The sequence below is a fragment of the Mycteria americana genome, chromosome 4, assembly GCF_035582795.1.
Source record: "Mycteria americana isolate JAX WOST 10 ecotype Jacksonville Zoo and Gardens chromosome 4, USCA_MyAme_1.0, whole genome shotgun sequence".
Classification (NCBI taxonomy): domain Eukaryota; kingdom Metazoa; phylum Chordata; class Aves; order Ciconiiformes; family Ciconiidae; genus Mycteria; species Mycteria americana.
Window position 1 is genome coordinate 36,229,905 of NC_134368.1, and position 22,725 is coordinate 36,252,629.

Below are 22,725 nucleotides of genomic sequence, written 5' to 3' on the forward strand. Positions count from 1 at the left end.
CCTATTGCATCAAGTGGAAACAGTATCTAGTCTAAAATTTCAGACATACAAATATTGTAAAATCAGCTCTGATGTCCTCTTGCAGATGACTGAGAAACATTTCGTCAGAGCTCTTTTGTACTCCCCTCTGGTGGTTAGTGACTGAATATGAATTTCTTCTTATTCTGACCACCTGAAAGGCTTCCAGATTGCATATCCAGCCAAGTGAAAAATGTTTTTGGAATCCTCACTTCACCGTATTTTATGAACAATAATATTTACAAGTCTTTGGGATTACCATACATGCTAAAGATTCTTTAGTGGTGCTCTGTGGAAGATTTCTCTACTTGTCTTGCTACATAAAAAGCAAATGGTTTGTAAAAGTTAAAATTACTAAATTGCCTCAGCGTAGAGAATGGATGGGAAATTCGCTGATTAAAGATTTTTCTGTGAATGGGAGAAGAGTTAGAGCAGAGATGGAGCTTTTACAGCATTGAAGATACAATAGAAGCACTTAAGCTGTACTCCCTAAATGTGCTTTGCACCACTTGAAAAAAAAGTGGAGATACTTTCTAGGAGCCAAAGTACGCTGTCGAAACTGATGATACTGATCAACATCTTACTGGTGCTTAATGGATCTTGCTGATTGCAAGATTAAAACAAATTAACTCTTACTTAGATCGTTTTATTACTTCTCTTTGGTAGATGATTTCCCGTTGTTTTTCTCTGCTGTCTTGAGAACCACTAGAACTAGAAGCCAGTGAATTTATGAACTCCACGAGTGCTGGCTTTCAGACAGCATACAGTATGATGCTGCCCTAATATGTAAAATAGGCCCCTATAGTCAACGTTTGCAAAAGCAGAAAGTTGGTGCATCAACCTATGATACTTTAAGGACTGGTTCTGGACCTGTGATTTGGTAGGAGAACTGTTGTTATCTTTGTTAAAAAAAAAAAAAGTAATCTTAGTTAAATTATTCTTCTTTGGGCTTGTGTTTTTTAGGTGGTGTAGTAGACTACTGAAGTTTACATGCATTTGTGTTCATTATTGTTGCATAGAAATTAAAGATGAAGCTATTAGTGTTCTCATAGGCAAAATCAGGAAAGATTTAGTGTTAAACTTGCAGGAGCAGGAGCAACTTCAACTAGAGTAATTAGAAAAGGATGGTGTTTTGAAATTACTGATGTAAGGTCCGATTATACAGTAATGTTAAAAGGGGAAAAAACCCTGAAGTACTCTGTGTAGTTGTGTGCATTTAGTGTTGATTGTGTTTTGTGACATAAGTGCTGATGCAGAACCAGAAGAACTTCAGGTTTTGATAGTCAGAGCTTCCCCCCACACCCAGGCAGGTGCACTGGATCAGTATCTGTTCCATTTTATTGCTGGGTGGAAACAGCAGGAAGAAAGCTGAGTCATTATTAATAGACCAGTCATCCCTTCCCTCGCTGTGCCTGCAGCTTCGAGTGGTGAAGGAGAACTAGGTGTGGTGGCCTCTCCTCCACTCCCCTCAACGTGTGAGGGATGAAGGGAAATTTTTGCTCCCTATCTTCCTGTCCCCTTTTGCATAGCTTTTATATGGGAGGAATGTTATTTTGAGTGTTCAATACAGTTAAAGTAATCCACTTATGTGTGATGCCCATCTTTAACAAGTTTTCCAACTTGCATACATCCCTGTCTATTCCATCTGTTTTGAACTGTAAGTGGGGTACATGACAGCTTTTTTAAGTACCCTTTATGCTTCCAGGAAATGTTCATTCAGGCATTAATCTGTTAATTAGTGTTAAACAGTTATGGAGGCATTTTTGCATATCTGGCTGATCATAAAATCACTTTCCTGAATGCTTTCTATTTCAGTTTGGAATTATAAACAGCATATACAGAAAAAATGTTCACCCAACAATTCAGGATCTGTTGGGTGAGAAACATGAGAAAAATGGAAAAAAAATTTTAGTAAATGAGATTTCATGTTACTTTGACTAATGCACGCTTGGAATGTGGATGACCCTGTAGAAAATCAGAGACATTCTGAAAACCAGAGCTACCCTGTTGGGTAAACATCTGTGTTACATGATGTGCTCAGTGGTCAGATGATCACACAGATTACAAGCTTTTCATTGAACATTTCTGCAAAAGTCAGTGTAAAATATACAGAAATAATGTCATATATGCAGATCTAATTTGAGATGAAAAATGAACCAAAGAATAAAGTTGTCCATCTTTGTTGTATTGTACTGTTAGCCACTATCCCTATAATCTGTTTACATATTTCTTTTTGAAATACTGTTGTTGGGTTTTTTGGTGTGGTACTTTTTTCCCCTTTTTCCCTTGTGAAGTATGTGACTTAAGAGAACAGACACTTGAGAATTGATAGTCCACAAAAGCAAAATAGGTTCAGTCTTTTTCCTTGAGGTAGGCTTTGATAACTAAGGTGGTAGAATTTGTAAATGACAGGTGAGCAGATTGCAGGAGGAGAGCTCCATTACCACAAGAGTCTCTTTTTATGTTTCTTTAAAATCAGGCAAGGCTATCTTAAAATTAATCTGCCACTTCTGATGTAGCTACTGTTAAGAAAGCAGGGCAGGTGTAAAATGATAATGGTTGCTCAATTCAGCACATAAGCCTGCCCACTGTGTTCTGCACGGATCGCAAGCAACAGAGCAGCATTGCTGGAAACCTTGCTAAAAGGGAATTAATACAGTCTAGTCTTGTGTTTAGTAGGACAGGAAGGTTTTACAGAATTTTCCAAGGCATACATGGAGTTTACCCAGACTTAAGATGAAGTGCTTGCATGCCACATCCAGCATTTAGGTTTCTAAATGAGGCCACAGTAATTAACAAATTTATTTACTCCCAGGCAACTCTTCTGGCTGAAGTAGAGAGGTGCAAAAGGTGTAACGTAAGTGAGTTACAAAAATAGAATCCAGGTAACTGCTAAAGGCTGCGTGTCCATATTTAAGAGCAAATTTATGTACATTAACAATCGGAAACTATGCAGGTAACCACAGCACAAGTCCAGTGACTACATAGGATTATTATTTTTTTTAATAATAAAACTGCCATCAAACAAAATACAAATACTGAGATGAAGAGACTGGAAGTGTAAAATGCCAATATCCTTAAAATTAACACCTTGGCTTAGTTTTTGATGATGTTCCCCTGCAAAAAAGAAAGCAAATTATAAAGCCACCAGTTTGCTTTCAAGAAACCTTTTATAGACTGTATGTAACGCATGTATATTTTTCGAATTGCAGTGCCCCTCCTTTTTATCCCAGTTCTGAAGCCTTTGACACTACATAAAACCAATTTCCACACTGACATCTGGTGGTAGCTCTGAAATGCTGTGTTGCTTGAAACGCTATATATGGATAGTTTGCAGGTCTAAGCATTAGATGCTATCTCCTCCAGCCCTTCTAAAGTGATCTTATTGACATCTTAATTTCAGATTATCATCATCAGACCTTTATGCAGCTTCCCACAAAGCAAAAAAAGTAATGAATAAATGAGTAATTCCTCAATATTTATCTCATTTTGCTCAGCCAGTATAATGCATTTAAAAAGGTGTCTGGGGTGTGTGAAGGAAACGATACTTATAGTTAATTCATTTCCTGTAGAACTCCTGTAAAAGCACAGTGGCATAGTTTTATCGAGGTCCTATTTTACTGATGGTGTATATATATGTTGTGTGGAGTAAATGAGCTCAGGACAAGGGCCACATCATTCATAGTCACATTATGTGGCTGTATTCAGAGTCCAAAACTGGCTGTCATGGTGATAGTTTGACTCATCTCAGCTCCAATGCCGATTAGGCCTGGTGTGTCTCAGTATAACAAACAGTAAGAGCCATGACAAAGCCTTTCAAGGTTTCCACAGAAATGGTTGCAAGGGCTTGCTCTGTCCCTCACCCTGACATGTATCAGGTTCCTTTTAAGTTGTATTTAGAAAATATCTCAGATTGGACAACCTGTAAGAGTGGCTGGATCAGGAAAAGGAAAGTGCAAAGTTTAATTGTGCCATGGCTCCATGAATCTGTTTGATATTGATCCCCCATCAAAGAGGTTACACCGCATCACGTACCCTTTTGACACATGCATATTATGGCTGTACCTGTAGAGTAAGCTGCTTATGAAAATAGATCTGTATTTCCTTCACAGTGGATAAAAACTTGAGTCCCTCGTTCTTTGTTTAGTTCTGGCTCAGACAAACTCCTGTAGACTCAGCAGACAGATTTTTATCAAGTTTGTGAATTGTGTAGCTGTTCTGTAACTGGTAATTCATTTTATGTGTGTAAAATTGAGCTAAGTGCAGCTTTCCATTGCCAGAGTAATGGCAGCCATTGGTTGGTCTTAGTGTTACAAACATTAGCTTCAGGTATAACTTTTGTTTTCTTTTCTGTGAAATTTCTATGTGAACCCAAATAAACAGATTTAAAAAATTCAGTTAAATAATTCATTTGGGCACATAGATAAGAATGTTTCACGTTTAAGTAGCTGCTCACTAATATGAATAATGGTAAACAGTTCAAGAGTTTGGCATCTAAATCAGATAGTTTAATATGGTATAAAATTCACTATAATCAGCGATGAGTAAAGAGGGTCATTCAAGTCCCAAAAGACTGTGAATTACTCATTACGTTTAATCTTTTAGGCAAAATAGCTTTTGTGAATAGTGCTAATTGATCTGATAAATCTCAAAGGATGTTGGAAAGGAAATTAAGTAATATATTGTTTTCATATCTGTAATGCATAATTGTGAAAACTGTTGTAGTAATTTTATTTTTTGTGGCTTCAGCTTAGCCTCAATATGTTTGTCTGTATAGTAACACAGCTTCTAGAATCAATGTCAGTTACTTTGAACTTGTATTCATTTATATTTTTTTTGCTTATTTAAGCTTGTTGTTTACTCTATTTTCACACACTTGGGCATATTTATTGAGCACTTCCTATTTATCTTTTTCCTGTTAAACAGGTATTATTGAGACTGCAGATCTCCTGGATCGTGAGACTACTTCACATTACTGGTTAACTGTTTATGCAACAGACCAAGGCATTGTGCCTTTATCATCTTTCATTGAAATCTACATAGAAGTTGGTGATGTTAATGATAATGCTCCTCAGACCACAGAACCAGTTTATTACCCAGAAGTCATGGAAAACTCACCTAAAGATGTATCCGTCATTCAGATTGAGGCATTTGATCCAGATTCTAGCTCAAGTGAAAAATTAACCTACAAGATTACAAGTGGCAATCCACAGGGATTCTTTTCCATAAACCCCAAAACTGGTAAGTACAATACAGTGTTTTATTTTACATATGAATGAATTTGCTATATTTGCATAAATTTTGCATAAATACATAAACCAGGCAAAATCAAGATCTTTTGTTTAACATTGTGACCATGCTTTCACAATAGTTAACCTGATATCTTGGGCTGTGTCAATATTAGTAACTTACACAAACAAGTAGAAGAGGATTTGAGAGTGAAGCAGTTGGTTCAAAGTACTTGACATCCACATCATGCGCATTTTGGGAAGGTTTACTTCAGAGTAGCTCCACTCTAGACTGATCAACACCCATTTGCTTTTTTGCTTTGGTAGTGCAGTAAATATACTCTTGGAATATATATTTTAGCTTAGTTTCATCCAAACTGTTTTTAGCAGTCTCAGTCTTCCAATTTTCACACATAGGTGTTTTGTCGGGCTTTTTTTTTCTCTGGGTAGTGTTACTCTAAGCAATGCAAGCCATTTATTAACTGAAAACTCACTTGTCCCACAATCAGAAGGGACTATCTTTGTAAGTAACTGTTACTGTTGTAAGAGATACAAAATGTGGAAGATAATTTGCAGGTGAGGTTGTTGTGTAATGAAAAGAAAGAGTCTGAGTTCAGTGGTTGGTTGGAAAGCTTCAGAAAAAACATACTGAGGTTTTAACAGGAAAGTACAAATACAAGAAACAAGTGACCTTTTAGTAACTGTGAATTACAAATACCGAAATGTGTGTAGGGCACAGAGACAAGAAACAAATAAAATAATCCATTTTGACTGAAGCTACACAGCAATTTTGAAAACAGTGTAAAGGTTGCCTACCATCCCTTGCTTCTGAATGAACGTAGAGAAAATAGCACATATACTGAATGTTTTTCCACAGATCTTTCCTAATGGTAAAGAAGAGTTTGGTTTTAATTAATGAATATTTTGCTGGGTTGGGCGCAGCTTAGCTTTTCGTATGTTGCATTTAGGTACTATTTCACAGTACATATTACAGGAGATGCTTCTGATTCACTCAGCCAGAAATTTATTGGCAGAATCTGGAGATTTTTAGAGTGGAGGTGCTGTAGAGGTGTAGAGAGGGACTTTAATCTGTAACAATCCTAGTAAGTAGAAGGGAGCAATAGAAGCCTTATTCATTTAGCTCTTGCTCATTCATGGAGGGCATTTCAGGGGATTTAAAGGAGCAAAAATTGGGTAAAAAATATGTTTTGAAAGCTGGGTTGACACTATGGCCTTCATTCTGTTTCCTGGTTGTTTCAGCTCAGGGTATGAAAGACTTGCATGCTGTATCAGCTGTAATTGCTGTATCAGCAAAGTTCTGAGTGCAAACACAGGTATGTTATTTGGGTTTATTTCTGACAATAACTTCTTTGTCAGCATGTGCTGCATCTGCTTGTGAAGACATTGCCAAGAGGGACATATGAAATAGAGATCTTTAACATAGTTAAAGTCTATATCTAAATACTCTATTTACAGAAGCGTTGGTTTTAGAACAAAGGCAGCCTAAGAAGTAAAACAAGAAAAGTTCAACCCCGAAGTCTTCTAAAGTGAATGAAGAAATCCTCTGTGTGTGTGCGCTTTATTTCTATTTGTCTTTCTCTGCTTACACATGATGCAAAGGGAAAAATTTTCCACTCATCTTATCTACTTCCTCACCCTGTTTCTGAAAAGTACTGTTTGCTTGCTACTTTGATTTTTCTTGTCATCTCAATCAGTGATATTGATAAAACTGGGAGTAAAATTGCGTATGAGTTGGGTGGAAAGAACTGAGTGACTGCAGTGCTCAAATTGCAAATGAACATAAACTCTACCTACATTCATTTACTCTTTACTGTATAATTGGCCAAGTATTTTTGGTTGCTGTTTCCTTATTTTTCTGTAGCTCATTTTCTCTTCCTCTTTTTTCTGGTCCTTTCCTACTCCTCTCTGCCTTCTGTATCATTATGCAGCATTTTCCAAACTTTTTTTTAAAAAAGACACTTGCATGCCTCCTTTACCTAAGTTTGGATGGAAAAATTAGGGCAGCAGGAGATTGTGGCTTTTCTTCAGACAGTTTGTAGTTTTCCGCAGTAACTCGCTACCGATCTCATTTATGTTAGAAAGGGAGCTTGAGGGAGCTCAACACACTAGATGGTGAAGTGGCAATGAACACTTAATAGAAAGCTAATAAAGATTTTCTGTCAAGAGAGTTTCTTACCTGCCTTTATTGTAGCATGCATACTGTAGAAGCAAGCGGCATGGTCCTCAGTCCTTCTTAGCTCTGTGTTAAAGGAGGGGAAAAAAAAACCCACAACAAAACACCAAATAGAAATAATTATTTAATTATATTTCAGAATACAAGCACTGAGAAGAAAAGAGTCTCCCTCTGATTTACATTCAGCAGGAGATTTTTTTTTTAAAATATAGTTAAAATCACAGGGATAGGTAAATTCATTGATATCTATTACTGTTAAAATTGTATTGCTAGATAGACACAATAAACATAGAGAGGAGGGGAAGAGAAGAGGTGGGGAGAGGAGAAGAGAAACCTCTTTGGCTGGTTTCTGTTGTGTTCCCAGAGTGCCCTCCTATAAGTTCAATGAATATTAAATAGCTAGCTCATGTATATTGTCTTCCTATTATATAGGACACTGGATTTCATGCAATCTAACGGGCTGTCTTGTTTTTCCTGTATGTGTTTGGTTTGAAACTGTCAACCTGCAGTAGGCACTAACAAAGTGGTAAGATGAGTTTTGGCTGAGGTTATCAGGATCGTAACTTCCCAAGTCTCTGTCTATTAGAAATCAAATACATTTAACCTGAATAGATCTTATTTGGGGTGAAAGTGCTTTCACTAGGATTGCGATGTTAAGGAGTTGAAAAATCACTTTAAAAGACACTAGTTATTGTTGTAGTTTTAGCACAGTGTATTTTATCTTCCTCAGTTAACTAAAATAGGTCTCAGCTGAAGAGTACATTTGACTAGAATTAGTGAGATCAAATCCTGTCTTGTTTGCTTATGCAAGTATGTTGCCCTTGTTGGACCTTGTGAGGCTGTCGTACTTATTGTACTGTAAGGTGTTTGTCAAAGGAAGAGAAACCTTCACAAGGCCCCACGTTTCCCTTCCAGCCAAAGGGGAGATAGGGCTGGAATATGAATCAAGTCTTTAACTGTATCCCATTACAACATTGAAAGTGACAGAGTAAGAGAGTTAAGCATGTGTGACATTGTTACTTCGGGCCACTGTGCAACCGCAAAGGCAAACTGAGGACTGCAATGGCATTCAGTCAAAGTCAAGGAAAGGCTAGTGTTGGGATTCTTAAAATATGTGGTGAGTGCTAAAAATATGTTTCAGCTGATACTATGTTATTGTCACCTCTCCAGGTCAAGGATCCATCTTTTTCTGTCTCTTTATAGAATTTAACACTATGGTATTGTGGTCCATGGCTAGAACTCCCACACATAATAGTAATAGAGATTATAAATAGCAATAACTTATATGTAACCCATGTCAAGTAAAATATTGCTTTCTGTTCTGTGTAAGTAGCTAATTAATTTCTAAAATTTTATAGGCTCCACACTAAGATGTCTGTGTTGTTGTGCAATAATGCTGAATTTTTAGATGGTGAAACTGACTGACATGGACCTATGTAGTTCATCTTTCACAGAAAGAAGAGATTTCTTTTCACAACAAGAATTATTGATTGACTGATCTGTTTCTCAGAAATGCTACTAGCTGAAGTAGTATCTGTGTGCTTCTTACAGTGATCAGTTTCTGAGTATCCCCTTCAGTAAATTTTCATTGGCACTTCAAAACTTCTTTCTTATTTTAAGTAATTATAAAATAACATAGTTAAAGAAACATTGCTAAGTTTTTCTTTGCATGCAGAAATGCTGTTTCACTTTTTGGAGAAGGATATATAACACAGTACATCACAGGACATATTGTACACTTTTTAGATATACCTGGCCTTTCATTAAAGCAAATGAAATGTCACTTTCTTTAGTTTTGGAGTTTCCATGTAATGAAAAAAAGCTGCTGTACATGTGAGCTGGCCAGGTGGAATAAAAATAGTTACCATAATATTATTTGCAGGAATAAATTAGAGCAAAGACTAATTCCACAAGTTTCATGCTCAACCTGAACGCAACTGTAGACAAATATGTAAGTTATGGTAACTAATTTATATGTGCTTAACTTCTTGCAAAGTAGCTTATAATTAAATACAGAAGTCATTGACAAAAATGGTAGAGCTCCAAGGCGTTTTAATATGTTTAGATGGAAGGAGTTGGAGTTGGCAGAATTTGATAGCTATTCAGAACACACGTGCTGGGACTCTATGGTTAATCTCACCACTTAACCCTAGAGCTATTGCACTGAGGATCAGAAAAGATGTGCGCTTTTAGCAACACTCATATAAAATAAGGGATTATATAAGAGTAAACAAGCCCTGGGTTTTGTGCTTTGGAGCTCACAATATACAATGTTTTTTCTGGTATGTATAATAGAAAGTAGTTTAGTAATTTTTCACTGTTTATTGTGAGTATGGTTTATTTGCTTGTGAGTTTTTCGGGTTTTTTTCTTTTTACATTTTGCAATTACCATGTAACAAGGTCAAAGACTTTGAAACCTAATTATCAAAATATTCTTAGGTGCTAGTTTTCATATTTCATTGGATGCATTTGGATACAATTTGTCTGACAAAGCAACAAATGGACAAAACCAGATACTTTGAGGAATAAGTAATGAGCTGGTTCACTTAAAAGTCAGTGATTCAACACCAATCTAGTTGCAGGACTGAAAAGTTTTAAATCTCATTGATGTAAACTCCATGGTTGTATTTAGAAATTACAATTGAATATTGTGTTGTTTGAATTAAATTACTGAACATTTTTATTTTTACACAGTCATATTGAGTGGACAAATTTATGTTTTTTCCATCTTTGATTCTTTCATATTATAAGAATTTAATTTGCTTCATTGCTTTTGAGGAAAAATGTTGGAAGCATGACAGTTGATAGCAGGATTGCAGTAATACTTGGAGAAAGTGGAACAGGTACTTAGTATGGCATCTACTAATAATAGCTGATAATACCATTGTGTATAAGTGTACATTTATGAGCTGTTTATGAATTGTGATTATATAATTTCTAATCTGTATTGGATTAACCATTTAGAAATGGATCTGTTAGAGCCAATTCAAGAGAGAGTTATTGTATTCATTTTATGAAGAGCTTTCAATCAAAACCTGTAATTTCTTTCTGTCTGAGACAGGAGAGTGGGGCATGCATTAAATACAAGCTTTTTGTTGCACCTGGTAAGAATCGTAAGAGTAGTATTCAAACTAGCTCCCCAATTTAAAATGTATACTTACGGTTCCCCAGAGTGACATTGTAGTGGGCTAGAACAAAATTCTTTTTCTATCATTGCTTCCTGCATTTTGTAGTTTTCTGCTATTTTTATTCTTTAAATTGTGGGATTGCAAACTTCATGTGAAATCAGAAGAAAGGTATTCAGCTTTAACTGACCAACAATAATGGCTCAACAAGTCATATGTAAAACATAGAGATTTAAGAGCTAAGGAGAACATCCTTAATTGCTGTAGAATTAGAGCCATTAGACTGAACTCTCTCAACAAAAGGAGCTCACTGAATTCCCCTAGGCTCTGTATCTGTTTCCATATGGATGAAATAGTTTTGCCATGCCACGATTTTAAAATATGGCTGCTACTCAATGATACAGGCTTTTGTATAATTAATAGCTCAAAGATTGCTGAGTTAAGGTGCCTGAAGGAAGCTTATACTACTTCCTTGTAAGTGGCAATATGTGCATTAGAATGGCAAAAACTGCATTTGCATAGTGAAAGGAATTCCAGTTCTCTTTGCTATTACTGAGCAAGAAACTGGAATCCTAACCAGGTATCCACACAGTGAGAGGGAAGACCCTTGTACCCTTTTTGGATTACCTTGCCCGTGTATTCAGGCCAGAAATAATTTCTGATACTTTTGCCAAATTGATATGCTTATTTCCACTCCCCCAGGACTTCCGTTACATTTATTGTATCAACTGGACTTGGCTTGGGGAAAGAACCGGGGCTGGGGAGCAGACAACACTTTCTCCAGAAGCCATGCCTTACTTCAGAAATTTAAAACAATAATAGCAAATGAGGCAGGGAGTTATGTGACGTTGCTCCATATAACAATTTTGAGTCAGATTTGCAGAAATAGTGAGTGCAAAAGTATAGCTTTCTATGTCTTTAGTGTAACTTGATATGAAAATGATGCATACCTCCGAAAACTAGGCTTGGGTTCATAACCTGGCCAGGAGAATGACAAAATTAATTTTGAGTGGTAATTTCCCCATACTTCAGTTTGGCAGGTATAAAATAGGAATAATTGCACGACCTAATTGCTTGGGAGTGTTATGAAGGTATATTCATTCATATTTATGAAGCGCTTGGGTATTATCATGAGAATGCCACAGACATTCCTTTGAGGAAATTAGTAATCCTGTGGTGTAGGAGTTAGGCCATTTAGATAAGGCCTTTCTTACATAGGGAATTCCAGCAGAAGCATTGAGTAATTACCCATTTCAGAACATATCCTGTGCTCCCAATGAGGCCTGAGTCTGTGCATCTTAATGCACACATGCAAGGCAGTCAAGTTAAGATGATATGGCAGTCTTGACTCTGGAATTTCCTTGTTTGAGTGACTAAATCTGAAGAGAAGTGTTTGTCTAGGATTTAATATTATTTGACATAACTTTTGCTCTTATTTTTTTTTTCTGTGCTCTTTTTTACTATCTTAAGTTTTTGAAAGGATTTACACTAAATTGATCCTGTGGCAATTTAAGATTGTGGCAGTTTTTGTTTCATAAATTATACCACACCTCAAAACATGCATTACAAAGTTAACATCAACCTTCAAATTAAGTGCTGATTTAAAGACATTTTTATATACGCAATCCCAAAATAGAATGCTGTTTTAATGTTAAAAGTTTGTTCTATCAAACAGCGTGATTAAAATTTTGGTAATACTGAGTCTGTGGTCTCCCTGTCTGTTAGTCTCTAGTAATCGTTAGAGCTTTGTGAAGTTATGAAATGCTAATAGCTCATGGGTAAATCATCTACCTCACATGATTTTATCAATTTCCACTGTCTGTAACCTTTAAAGCAGTATCTTCGTGTGTGTGTGTCTCATTTGGAGACTGAGTGAAGTGAAATAGGAAATGGGTACAGCTGCAAACAACTTCCACGGGTTTCCGATAACACTGGAAAATTACTTAGTGAGGAAATGAAGGGCCAGTGACCGCACAGTAGTATTGGCTTCATTTTAACAAAGGAAATCTTTGTTGTTTAACTACTTGTGGGTTTTAATCCCAATTGACCTAATATTTTAGAACTTGAAAAAAACAGTATTACTACATTGCACACTAATGTGATTTAAAGTTAAATAAAGACCCAAACACTGAAATTGTTCTTTTGTTTCTGTAGCTGGCAAACAATGCCAGGCTCAATTATTGTTCATTCATGTCACACAGCTCAAAGCGTATGTAGCAGCCTCCATGTGCCCAACTGTTTACCTGTCAGACGCGGAGAAAATAAAGTATTTGATTACACTGTCTCTAGAACGGATTATTTTTTTTCTTTACCTTTACTGAAAATGTGACCAGAATTAACCCAAATGTTTGTTTAACTCCTGCAACCAGAGAGAGTTACATGAGTAGACAAAAGTTTGTGTAGACATACATTTGGAAAGAGAGTTTAATCCTGCAAAAAGCTACTTTTATTTTCCTTTTTAAATATTGTTTAAAACATTTGAAGTGCTATTAGACTAGTGGTTTTCAACCTGGTCTTTTTTGGATCTGGGAAAACAAGTTCATATCTGTGAAATTTCTAATAACATCTTCACATCCACTCACTCTACAATATTTAGGGATTTAGCACTTGAAAAGATACAAAATTTGCTATACATAGGCAGCTATTTATTTGCAAGCATGTATGTAGAGATCACTTCTTTTAAATTTTAGGTGGTGGTGTTGCGGCTTTTTTTAAATTTTATTTATTCTCTTACATCTCCTTGGAAAAAGATAAATGGTAGGAGCTGGGAAAATAAACAGAAAGCACAGCAGTCCTTCTTTTCTCCTTTTTCTGTCCCTGGAACTACGTAAAAACTTCAGGTCATACTCTGCATGATCTATGTTGTAAAGCAGGAGTTTAAAAGAAAATGAGGTTTTCTTTCAATTTTCCCATATTCTGATGCAGAAATGATGATGGAGACAAAATCCCTCTGTATTGTATGTTCTTTTGAGATGGAATATATAATGTGCAAAATTATAATTCTAGCCAGGGAGGAGATGGTGATCAGATACTGTGATGAGCCACTTGCATAGTACTACCTTCACATGGTATAATGGCTTTTGAAGATACCAGTCTTTCCTTAATAGGTTCTCCAAGTAGTGTAACTTAATGGAGTTTGTGTGTATAACAACACTACAACATTATATTGATTAATTTCCTATTAAGAGAAGATTACTTAGAATTAGTGCCCTGATTCACATCTAGCTTGGCTTGATTTTTTGAGTGCTGAAAATAAAAGATCAATTCCAGCAAAAATATAGTTCTACATGAAGTAATGTAATTTTTCTGTCTGAAAAATTCACAGTGGAGTCACAGTCAAAGGCTAAGTAGGAGTCAGCTATAAAATTATTCTTCACCTTTTCTGAGAGCTGAGACAAGACCTTTGGTGGCAGTTTGTGATCATCTCTGTCATGAGTGTTGCATGGAGGTCTTTACATATGGTTCAGTTACAAAAGCAGTTCCCTTTAAGTCAGTAGATAAAAGACTGCAGTGCATTCCAGACTTGTTCCAGTAGTATTCTGTCTTGTAAATGTAGGAAATAACGTGCAATTAAAAAGAAAAAGAAAGGGGGAAAAAAAGGGCCTCAGCATTGTATAAGTCTCCAAATTATCACTTAGAAACTAATCTTTTAGGGTTTAGATGTATAGGGAGTTAGGGGGCCTCAAAAGAAAGCCTGTAATGGTGTTGGAAAGATCCTAATATTCTTAGTGTCATTTGAACAACTTTCTCTGTACTTTTGTAAATACGCATGTCATCCATAAACCATTCTTGATATCAAAGGAGATAAGATAGTAAGGGCAATTCTGTCTAACAGAGTTGTTATACTGTTGCCTGAACTTTCCTTTCCTATGAAAAATTTAAATGAGTAGCAGGAGAAAGTTCCAAGAAGGTTATTTGTAAGCTTAAGGCTGTGCAGAACCCTGAAATATCTCAAGGTGCTAATCTGTACCTCATTTATCCATATACAGAGAACACTGGAATAAGGCAGTTGTTCTTAAAAAAAATTTTTTTTTTTTTTTTATTCATAGTGTTAGATCATACGATGTTTTTTCTGGCATGCTACTCTTAGGTCCTGCCTCAGTTCCTTCAAGATAAAAACTTTTACATCCAGTGTCGGTGCTGTGATAAATGTTGAAAAAGCATCTGCCAAATCACATTTTTAATTCATCTTTTTCAAGTCTTTCAAAACTTTCTGTATTTCAACAGTAGAAATATAGTTCTGTTTGTTGGCTTTTTAAGGAGACGCATTCTTGAACTTGTCTACATTTTCAAATTTAGAAGACTGTGTTTTCAAATTGAATCGCCAGTTCTGAAGTTGACAAAGCAAGACCAACCGTCTCTTGCAACCAATGGGCTTTCTTAAGGAAATCATCATGGTTTGAATTAATAAAAAACAAACAGTGAAATAAATAAACCATACACACACAATCCAGTGATGAACATTTGGAAGGTGACTTTCCCCCTTCCATAAACCATATCTTCAAAACTTGGAGGGAATGGATTTTGTCCATAACAGTCAGTTAGATAGTTTCATATCCATTCTCTACAAATTAGTTAATTAAATATTATTTTTCACACTTTTATATTGTAAAATGTAATGTTAGTTAAATAAAACATTGTGACTTTCTCAGATGAGTTTGTCGAGTTTGTCCATCATGAATTAATAATTTTATATAGGTTAAAATTAACATTTTTAATATTAAGCTGTGTTTTGTGTGGCAGCTTACTCCCCTGTTTTGTTTTGGGTTTTTTGGTGGCATCAATTAACTAATATGGTGTTTAATGGAATTATTAGCTATATCTAAGTATGAAAGATTTCTGTTTTGTGCTGGCCGTATTTTATGACCTGTACACATTTAGGTCCAGTGGGTGGTCTCATTTGTCTTTGTGTAGATGGAGTCTTAGGTGTGCTAAGATAACTGATATCAAAACCATCCCTTCACGTTTTTGTCTCCAAGGTTGTTATAATAAGAGAGACCACATTTAAAACTAGTACTTCTGTTCAGTTTTCTAGCATCCTGTAGGGTTATTTGGAAACTGTTTTCCCAAAAGATGTTTCCTTGTTATAATGTGCTGAATACTAAGAAACTTTAACTAGACATTTTAATTTCTTCTTTCACTTAGAACATATCACTGTAATTTATCAAAAAGTTTTAAATAGCTGTTCTCATACTTTGCCAAAAGAATTCAAGTAGTATCAAACTTTCTTCTCTTCCCCCATAATACATTTTCTTGTTTGTAGAATTTTATTAAATGCCAAAAAGAGTTCAGTGATTTCTCATGTTACTTACAGTCATTCTCAATCAATGCCATCATTAGTTACGTGCTGTAATTGCAACCAAAACAGTTTTGTGACTAAAAAACAGTCTGAGTAAAAACAGTTGAATTGCATAAGAGCAATTTTGACATCAAGACAATAGCCAACATGGAAACCTGCTCTGATATTTCTCTTTGAAATCATGTATTCTTAACTCACTGAAATAACTTTTTAGATCTCTGTTTTAAAGTTTAGGTTGTTTGTGTAGCCGAGTTGTAGTTGCAGTGCATGCAGACTTTGACTTTATGGTTAGTGCTATTTAACTGTAACTATAAATCTGCTTGTTGATGAATACTTTCAGTTAACTCAATGCAAAAAGTTCAGAATTAAATTTTGTTTAGCTACCTTGCATTTCAGAGACAATATTTACCAACTGTAAATAGCTTTACCAGCAGAGTAAATTCCATAGACTATATATGTTCCTTCTTTGTGAATTTGTCAATCTTCCTTAATCCACATGTGTGTTGCAGCAGTTTTATGGGAGATTAATTGTGAAACTGTAAAACTTCTGTGGCAGAGAAAGTGACCTCAAAACTAACCTCAATCCTTTAATAATTGTTCTTAAATACTTCTTTCAACTGATCATGTTTTTTTTAAAACATATTAACAACTCAGTGCTGGCTACGGTAAGCTGAAAAATGCATTTTCTTTGTTCAGGCAAAAAAAAAAAAAAAAGCCAAGCTTGGAAAGGAGCATGGGGTTTCTTTGTTCAAGCACTATAAATGCAGTAAGATTATGTCAGGTTTGAAAAGATCTTTCAAGATGATAGGAGATTTTATGGCAATAATTCTGTACTTGATTATTGAAGATGGTATGTCTCAAAATGAGATAATAAAGGCAAGTGATGAAGATCAGGTTACTTAGAGTTAATTACTGAAGGCATTTGAGCTTTGAATTGGTGTGGCTTCAGCATACCAGATGGTGCTGAAGGCAAAAGTATTTTTGCAAGGTAAGCAAAGAGATAACAAAAATTTATAGTGTTCTGTTGATATTAAGATCAAAGTTCATTCTACAGGAATCATCACTTACTAGTGTCCTTTCAATAATCATACTTGGGTTTTGTTGTTTTATTTTCCATTCAAAATTATTTTCACTATTTTTTTAATTATTTATTAAGTACCATTTTTTTGTGATTTCAGCTTATACTGCTTCTGATTTACAGCTCTGTTTGTTATCTTCTTATGTATGAGAGAAACAAAATACCAAAAGAATATGATTGACAATGAAACTGGACACATCCTAAATGCTTTCAAGTACTCAGAATGCAGGAGCTTAGACTTCGGTTTATTTTTCTAGTATAGCTATTTGGGGGTGTGTGATTATTTATATATTTCTTTTCATTATTCCCCAAATAGTTTTACTAGTAAAAGAATTACTGCAGAAGCAGTTGTACCACTGTCTTAGTAAATCCAGACTGAAAATAATGTACTCCATGACTAATTAGAGTATACAAAACTATATGGTTTACTTTTGTAAGATACATTTGAGCAGTTTCCTATAATTGTATGATCACTAAACACAGATTTTATACTTCATTGAAACCTAGTTGAAATTGAAGCTCTACAGTGTTTATCGGATTGGATGACTTCGTTGTTTATGTAAAGTGTTTTTTCCTCCTTATACCATACGTTAATAATCTTTGGTGGTTTGCTTGTCTTTGCTCCCTGCTTGCAATCACTAAAATGATTAATGAGTACTCTGATCAGCAAATTCCAGGTCTTTATACCTGGATGCTGTTAAAATAGCTTAGGGAAGTGACTCTTTAACTTCAGATGTGCACCTTGCACTTATAATTTGTAGTAGGAGGATTGAGTAGTTAAATTGCCTGGTTACTGATTAGCATGGTGACTGGTGGTATGAAATATCAGCCATAGGATTAAGTAACTTACTTTTTGACCTTATATACAAAGCTTACAGTCTGTCTTGGCAACAAGTAACAAACTCACAAACACTGATATTTCTGTACTTCAATAAATGTCTAATGTGCTGACACAAGCACGCCTCTACGGACTAGGCTAGTTATCCCTTATTTGATGCAATCCTGACTTGGGTAGGACTGAGATCTCAATTATGACTTTACTTTTCATGGAGTACCATTCAAAGTGCAAGACATTTACTCAGCTGGGATGAATGTGCCAAAAATGTTTTTGTGGATGAAATCCAGAGCATATGCATCAGCATCTGCAACAGGAATAAGGAAGTGCCTAAATAAAAAGTGATCTGAAGAGCAAATAGAGTGTGTAGTTCTATAAAGCATTTTAGACTTTCAGTCTGGAGTTTACCTAGATGCCTGCAAACTGTGGGAATGTCCTGCTTGCTTTTGCCTGAACTGCTGCAGATGGGAATTGAAGGGGGAACCAAAGCTGTGAAAGACTGCACTAGTTGAGTTAAATCATGCTATACTTAACAGAAAGGGAACAGTGATTTCAGCACAGTGTACTGCAGTAGGTCTCGCTTTAAATTTTTCTAAAACTATTTATGGGGTAGTGTAACTCATTTTTGTAAAATATCCTGATGAGAAAGTTCATACATGAAGTGGAAAACTACTCCTGTAGCCCCAAAAGTGGATTTAAACTGCCTAGAAAAGTCTGTTAAGCCACAGGCTGTAAGTTGTGCTAGGCAGAAGTGATCTTTGTTCTACCTAAACAACTCTATAGCAAAAAAAGGTAAGACTCAAGAGGCCAGAGAGAACAAGCAAGCAACAACGTAACTCTGTAGCTAATGGGTAGAGTATTCAGCTGAGAGTGGAACAAGGAACCTGAGCTCTTGATTTCTCTTCAGAAGTAGCATCATTTTTGCAGTCTTTATTGAAAAAACACAAATGATTGCTTTTAAATGCTTTACTTGGGCAGAAGAGGCATTTGCAGCCATTTAATGTACTTGTAAATGATATTGCTAGTTTCTTTTGGGACTATATGTTCACAGTCATATTTTCAGCACTTGAAAATTACTGGTGACAATTCTGTTGCTGGTTTTATTGAGAACTATTAAGGTGCTTAGGACAAGGAAGAGTTTAGGAATGAAAAGCAAGTCAAATTGCTAAGGAACTGTCTTTAGGACTATATGAACCAAAGTTGTTCAGTTCCTTTATGATACGCTTTCTCCGGTATGATAGCTGGTTAGGACTATGATCTTGTTTGTTTTTTAACTCAGCAGCCTGCCTTCATGGTGATATATCACAATGGCACACTGTCTAGCTTATAATCATCATCTATACATGACTGGTAAGACATGGAGTTTATATTTTGTCAGCTGCAAAGATGAAATCTGTTCTTAAATCCCTCTGCTATTACTTTTCATTGACCTGTTTTTATTAACCTGTTTATTTACTTTGGTTGTGAAGCCTTGTCTTGGCTTACATAGAAGACAAGACTGGCTACAGTCTTGCCAAAAAGCATATCTGAACATCTTTAGAAAGGAAATGTGGGCCTTTTCTGATGGTCACTGATTGTAAAGTAAGCTATATATATTAAGACCTTGTAAAGAAAATACCAAGATAATTGTTTTTAACATTCAGTCCTAATATGTCATTTTTGAGGTTGAAGTGGCAGAATGACAGGTTTAATAATAATACATTATAAGAAAACTGATCTAAAGCTTTAAACTGATTGAGTTGCACTAATGCAGTCCAGAGAAGCCATTTCTGCTGTCTGGTTATAGTTTGCATTCAACACAGAAGACAAAGACCTCATCAACAAAATGTGACCTCCCTTATATTTAATTCCAGTGTCTTATATCTGTTGAAGTTGGTGATAAAAAATGTTGTAGCTGCTTTCCATATTTCCTTAAACCTTCAGTGCCAATGCATTCAAAGATCAGAGAAACCATGTTTCTTTTCGTACACTACAATTCAAATAGTGTTATACTATAGTGTTATACTACATTCAGATCGAGCCTATTGGTTCAAACTCATTGGAGGCAGCTTAGTAGACTTGGCATCTGCTTTAGTCTTTTGGATCGTGGTGGGTTAGCCCTGGTTAACAGCCAAACTCCCATCCAGCTCCAGAACCTTCATCATCTCATGCTGAATGTGCAGTTGGAAAGTCTGCGTATATTTGTGAAAGCACAAATGCATGCATTTGTAGGTATGCCTGTAGTAGGGAATGCATGATGTATACACAGCAAGACAAAAACTTTGAGCCTTCCTCCTCCTGTTGCAAAGACTGCTTTTTCTGATGCTATTTCTTTCATCACTGAGATCATCCATGCCATGAAGGTAGCTAATAGCATGGAAGTAATATTAACATTCTTAACACAGTGCCCACCTGATGCTCTGTGTTTTTTTAAAGAGATTACCATTTCAGCATTGAATGGAAGTTGTTGTTGATGTGCTGTTTTTCAGATAGAGAAGTAACGTGATGTAACTGGGCACTGAGATGAAAGCTTATATGGGATAAAATAAATCCCTGCTAATGTCAGCTGCCTTGTGCTATTTTCTGTTCCAAATGTACCAGTTTTATTCATATTTACATAATTGAATGCTGTAGTTGCGTTTTTGTGTGTTTTAATACTGTTTAAAATAGCAATCTGAAGTAAATTTTATTTGAATACAGTTGTAACTATTTTGATTTTTCAGTAGACCTCAAATAGACAGCAGATATCCCCAGAATGTAAACTCAGAGGAGGAAAGGAGGGAGAATACAATTGTATTTGTTACCTGGTGAGGGGTTTTTGTTATGGATGTTTACAGTTAGTTTCAGTTCATTATAGTACCTCTCCACCTAGTGAGGCAGAACAGCTGTGGTTTATCCAAAGTCTCTCTAAATTATTAAGCTGCTGTTATGAAAATGTTTCTGATGAGGTGAGTTCTAAAACATTACTGAATAGAAAAATTGCACCAGTTCTGCTAGAGATACCATTTGCTCATCATTATCTTAGAATTGTTTGTTATAAAATTGTGCTTTCCCAAGGATGCTTGACCCAATCTCGCCATAGTGTGCATTGATTTCCAGGTGGAATAATAGTCAGTGATGTGAATTACTGGAGCTCATTGTTCCTGTTGGGGTGGGGGGTGATCAGAGGAGGCAGAAGGAACACAGGAAGATACGACTGCAAAATGAGGCTCTGTGAGTGGGTTTTGCTTCGAAAATGAATGCTTTGTCACAGTGGTCTGTTTCTCATGCACACTGTCATTTCTCTCATTCAGCAGTGAACAGATTCTCCCCACCTCATAATAAGGATTTCAGAACTGATTATGTTACAGGCTTCTTCAGAGATTGATTGAAATCATCTTTTACTTGTCACGTCTGTGGGGATGTATTATATGCAAAGGTGCATAATCAAACCTTTTACAGTCTTAAGCTGTAGTGAAACGCTTTGCTGAAGTGAAATTTTCACTCAGGAAAGTGGCTAGCAGTAAAGAGTTAAATAAAAAGAATGTAATGCATGTGTATGTGATTCTAAATCCAGAAGTGTTACATTTCCTTTGTTGGCATTAGTTTCTGCTGAATATACAGGATATATATGGTGAAGACTAAACCCTTCTGTTACTGGTCTGAAGTGTTTTAACAGAAGTGTGGCATGCTTGGTTGAAAAGACTGGAAGTTTTAACAGATGAAAGCACATATATTTTGTTCTTACTGGATATTTTTCTGCTTACCCCTTTGAGTTGTATTGACCAGCTTTATTAACAGAAATTACCTCTGGAATTAGACTTTCTTTAACAAACTGTAGTATGTAGAGTAGTGGTACATGATAGAAGTCTGTCTGACAGAATTCTATGAAGCAAAAGCATATTTTATTTTTTTCCCAAAGTATTAGTTGGCATTTACTAGTGGTGGTTCCAGACTTAATGGCTCATGCTGGAGGAAAAGTGGATGGGAAACTGTTGAATGGTGCCATCTTTCTGCTCTCATGTGTTGGCAATTCTCTACTTGCTGCTGCTGTGAGAGGTAGAATCTAATATTGTCAGAGGGCATAGACTGAATATTGAATATTCAGAGAAATGCAAGCATAATGAGATACTTCTGCTGGAATTACTTTATTCTTCTTGTGTTTTTTGAGATCCTCCCCATCCTCAACCCAGCTATTGAACAGCCAACTCCTTTAGTGGCTATGCTGAAATTTACCCTTTCCCCTTGCAACTGTGGTGAGTCTCAGGGGATTAATGCTTCATGGGAGGGCTTGTGCTGGCTTTCACCAGAGGTACCTAATAGAAAGAGGTGTTTAGGAGAGCTTGTGTTTCTTGAAGTCACCTACAGGTCCCTTTGCTTGAGGGAAGCAGATGAGGCATCTGCTCTGCCATTTGTTCCTTTCCAATTAACAGTTTTGTGCTGTTCCCCGTAGAGCCTGTGGAAAGAAAAGGTGTGGCTTGACCAGTCTCAGCCAGGAAATTAGGAGAAAGCTTTGTTTAGAATATGTGACAATACATATTTTCAGTTGTCATTGTTCACAGCTCTGCAATCTCTATGGGAATATATTAACTCCAGGAGGTTAATACAGAGTTGTCCCATTTTTTTTCTCTCTTCCCCACCCCCCCCAAAATTTACAGTACTAATGCAACATTTTTTCCTTGTTTTTTTTTTTATTTTCATTCCCACTTTCTTTGTAATTAAGGGCAATTACTTCATAATACCACTAAGATGTATCCTGAACAATAACACACATATCTTCTATGTGTTGTAAAAGCACAAAAAGATAAAGTAGGAGAAGATGATAGATCTTTGTCTAGAATACTAGGTGTATATAATGGATTTGATACAATGGCAAACCAAATTGCTGGAAAAACAAGGGCAGATTTGACCATAATTGAAATGGCCATTATTTGCACTGGTTTTTTAAGAACAGTTGTTTGAACATTTGACAGCTGTAATATTGCCCTAT

The 22,725-nt window shown here is 35.9% G+C and overlaps 1 protein-coding gene across 4 annotated transcripts in view; it reads left to right on the forward strand.

Annotated features, from left to right (window-relative positions):
- Positions 1-22,725, forward strand: part of FAT1 (FAT atypical cadherin 1) — a 115,316-nt gene that overhangs the window by 33,695 nt on the left and 58,896 nt on the right. For all 4 annotated transcript variants that reach the window (XR_012775504.1, XM_075500186.1, XM_075500187.1 and 1 more), the window contains exon 3: positions 4,945-5,259. Coding sequence is in view for 3 of the 4 variants with exons in the window: in XM_075500186.1 (XP_075356301.1) it covers positions 4,945-5,259 (315 nt within the window). In the remaining variant the exon portion in view is untranslated. The remainder of the gene's footprint in view (positions 1-4,944; positions 5,260-22,725) is intronic.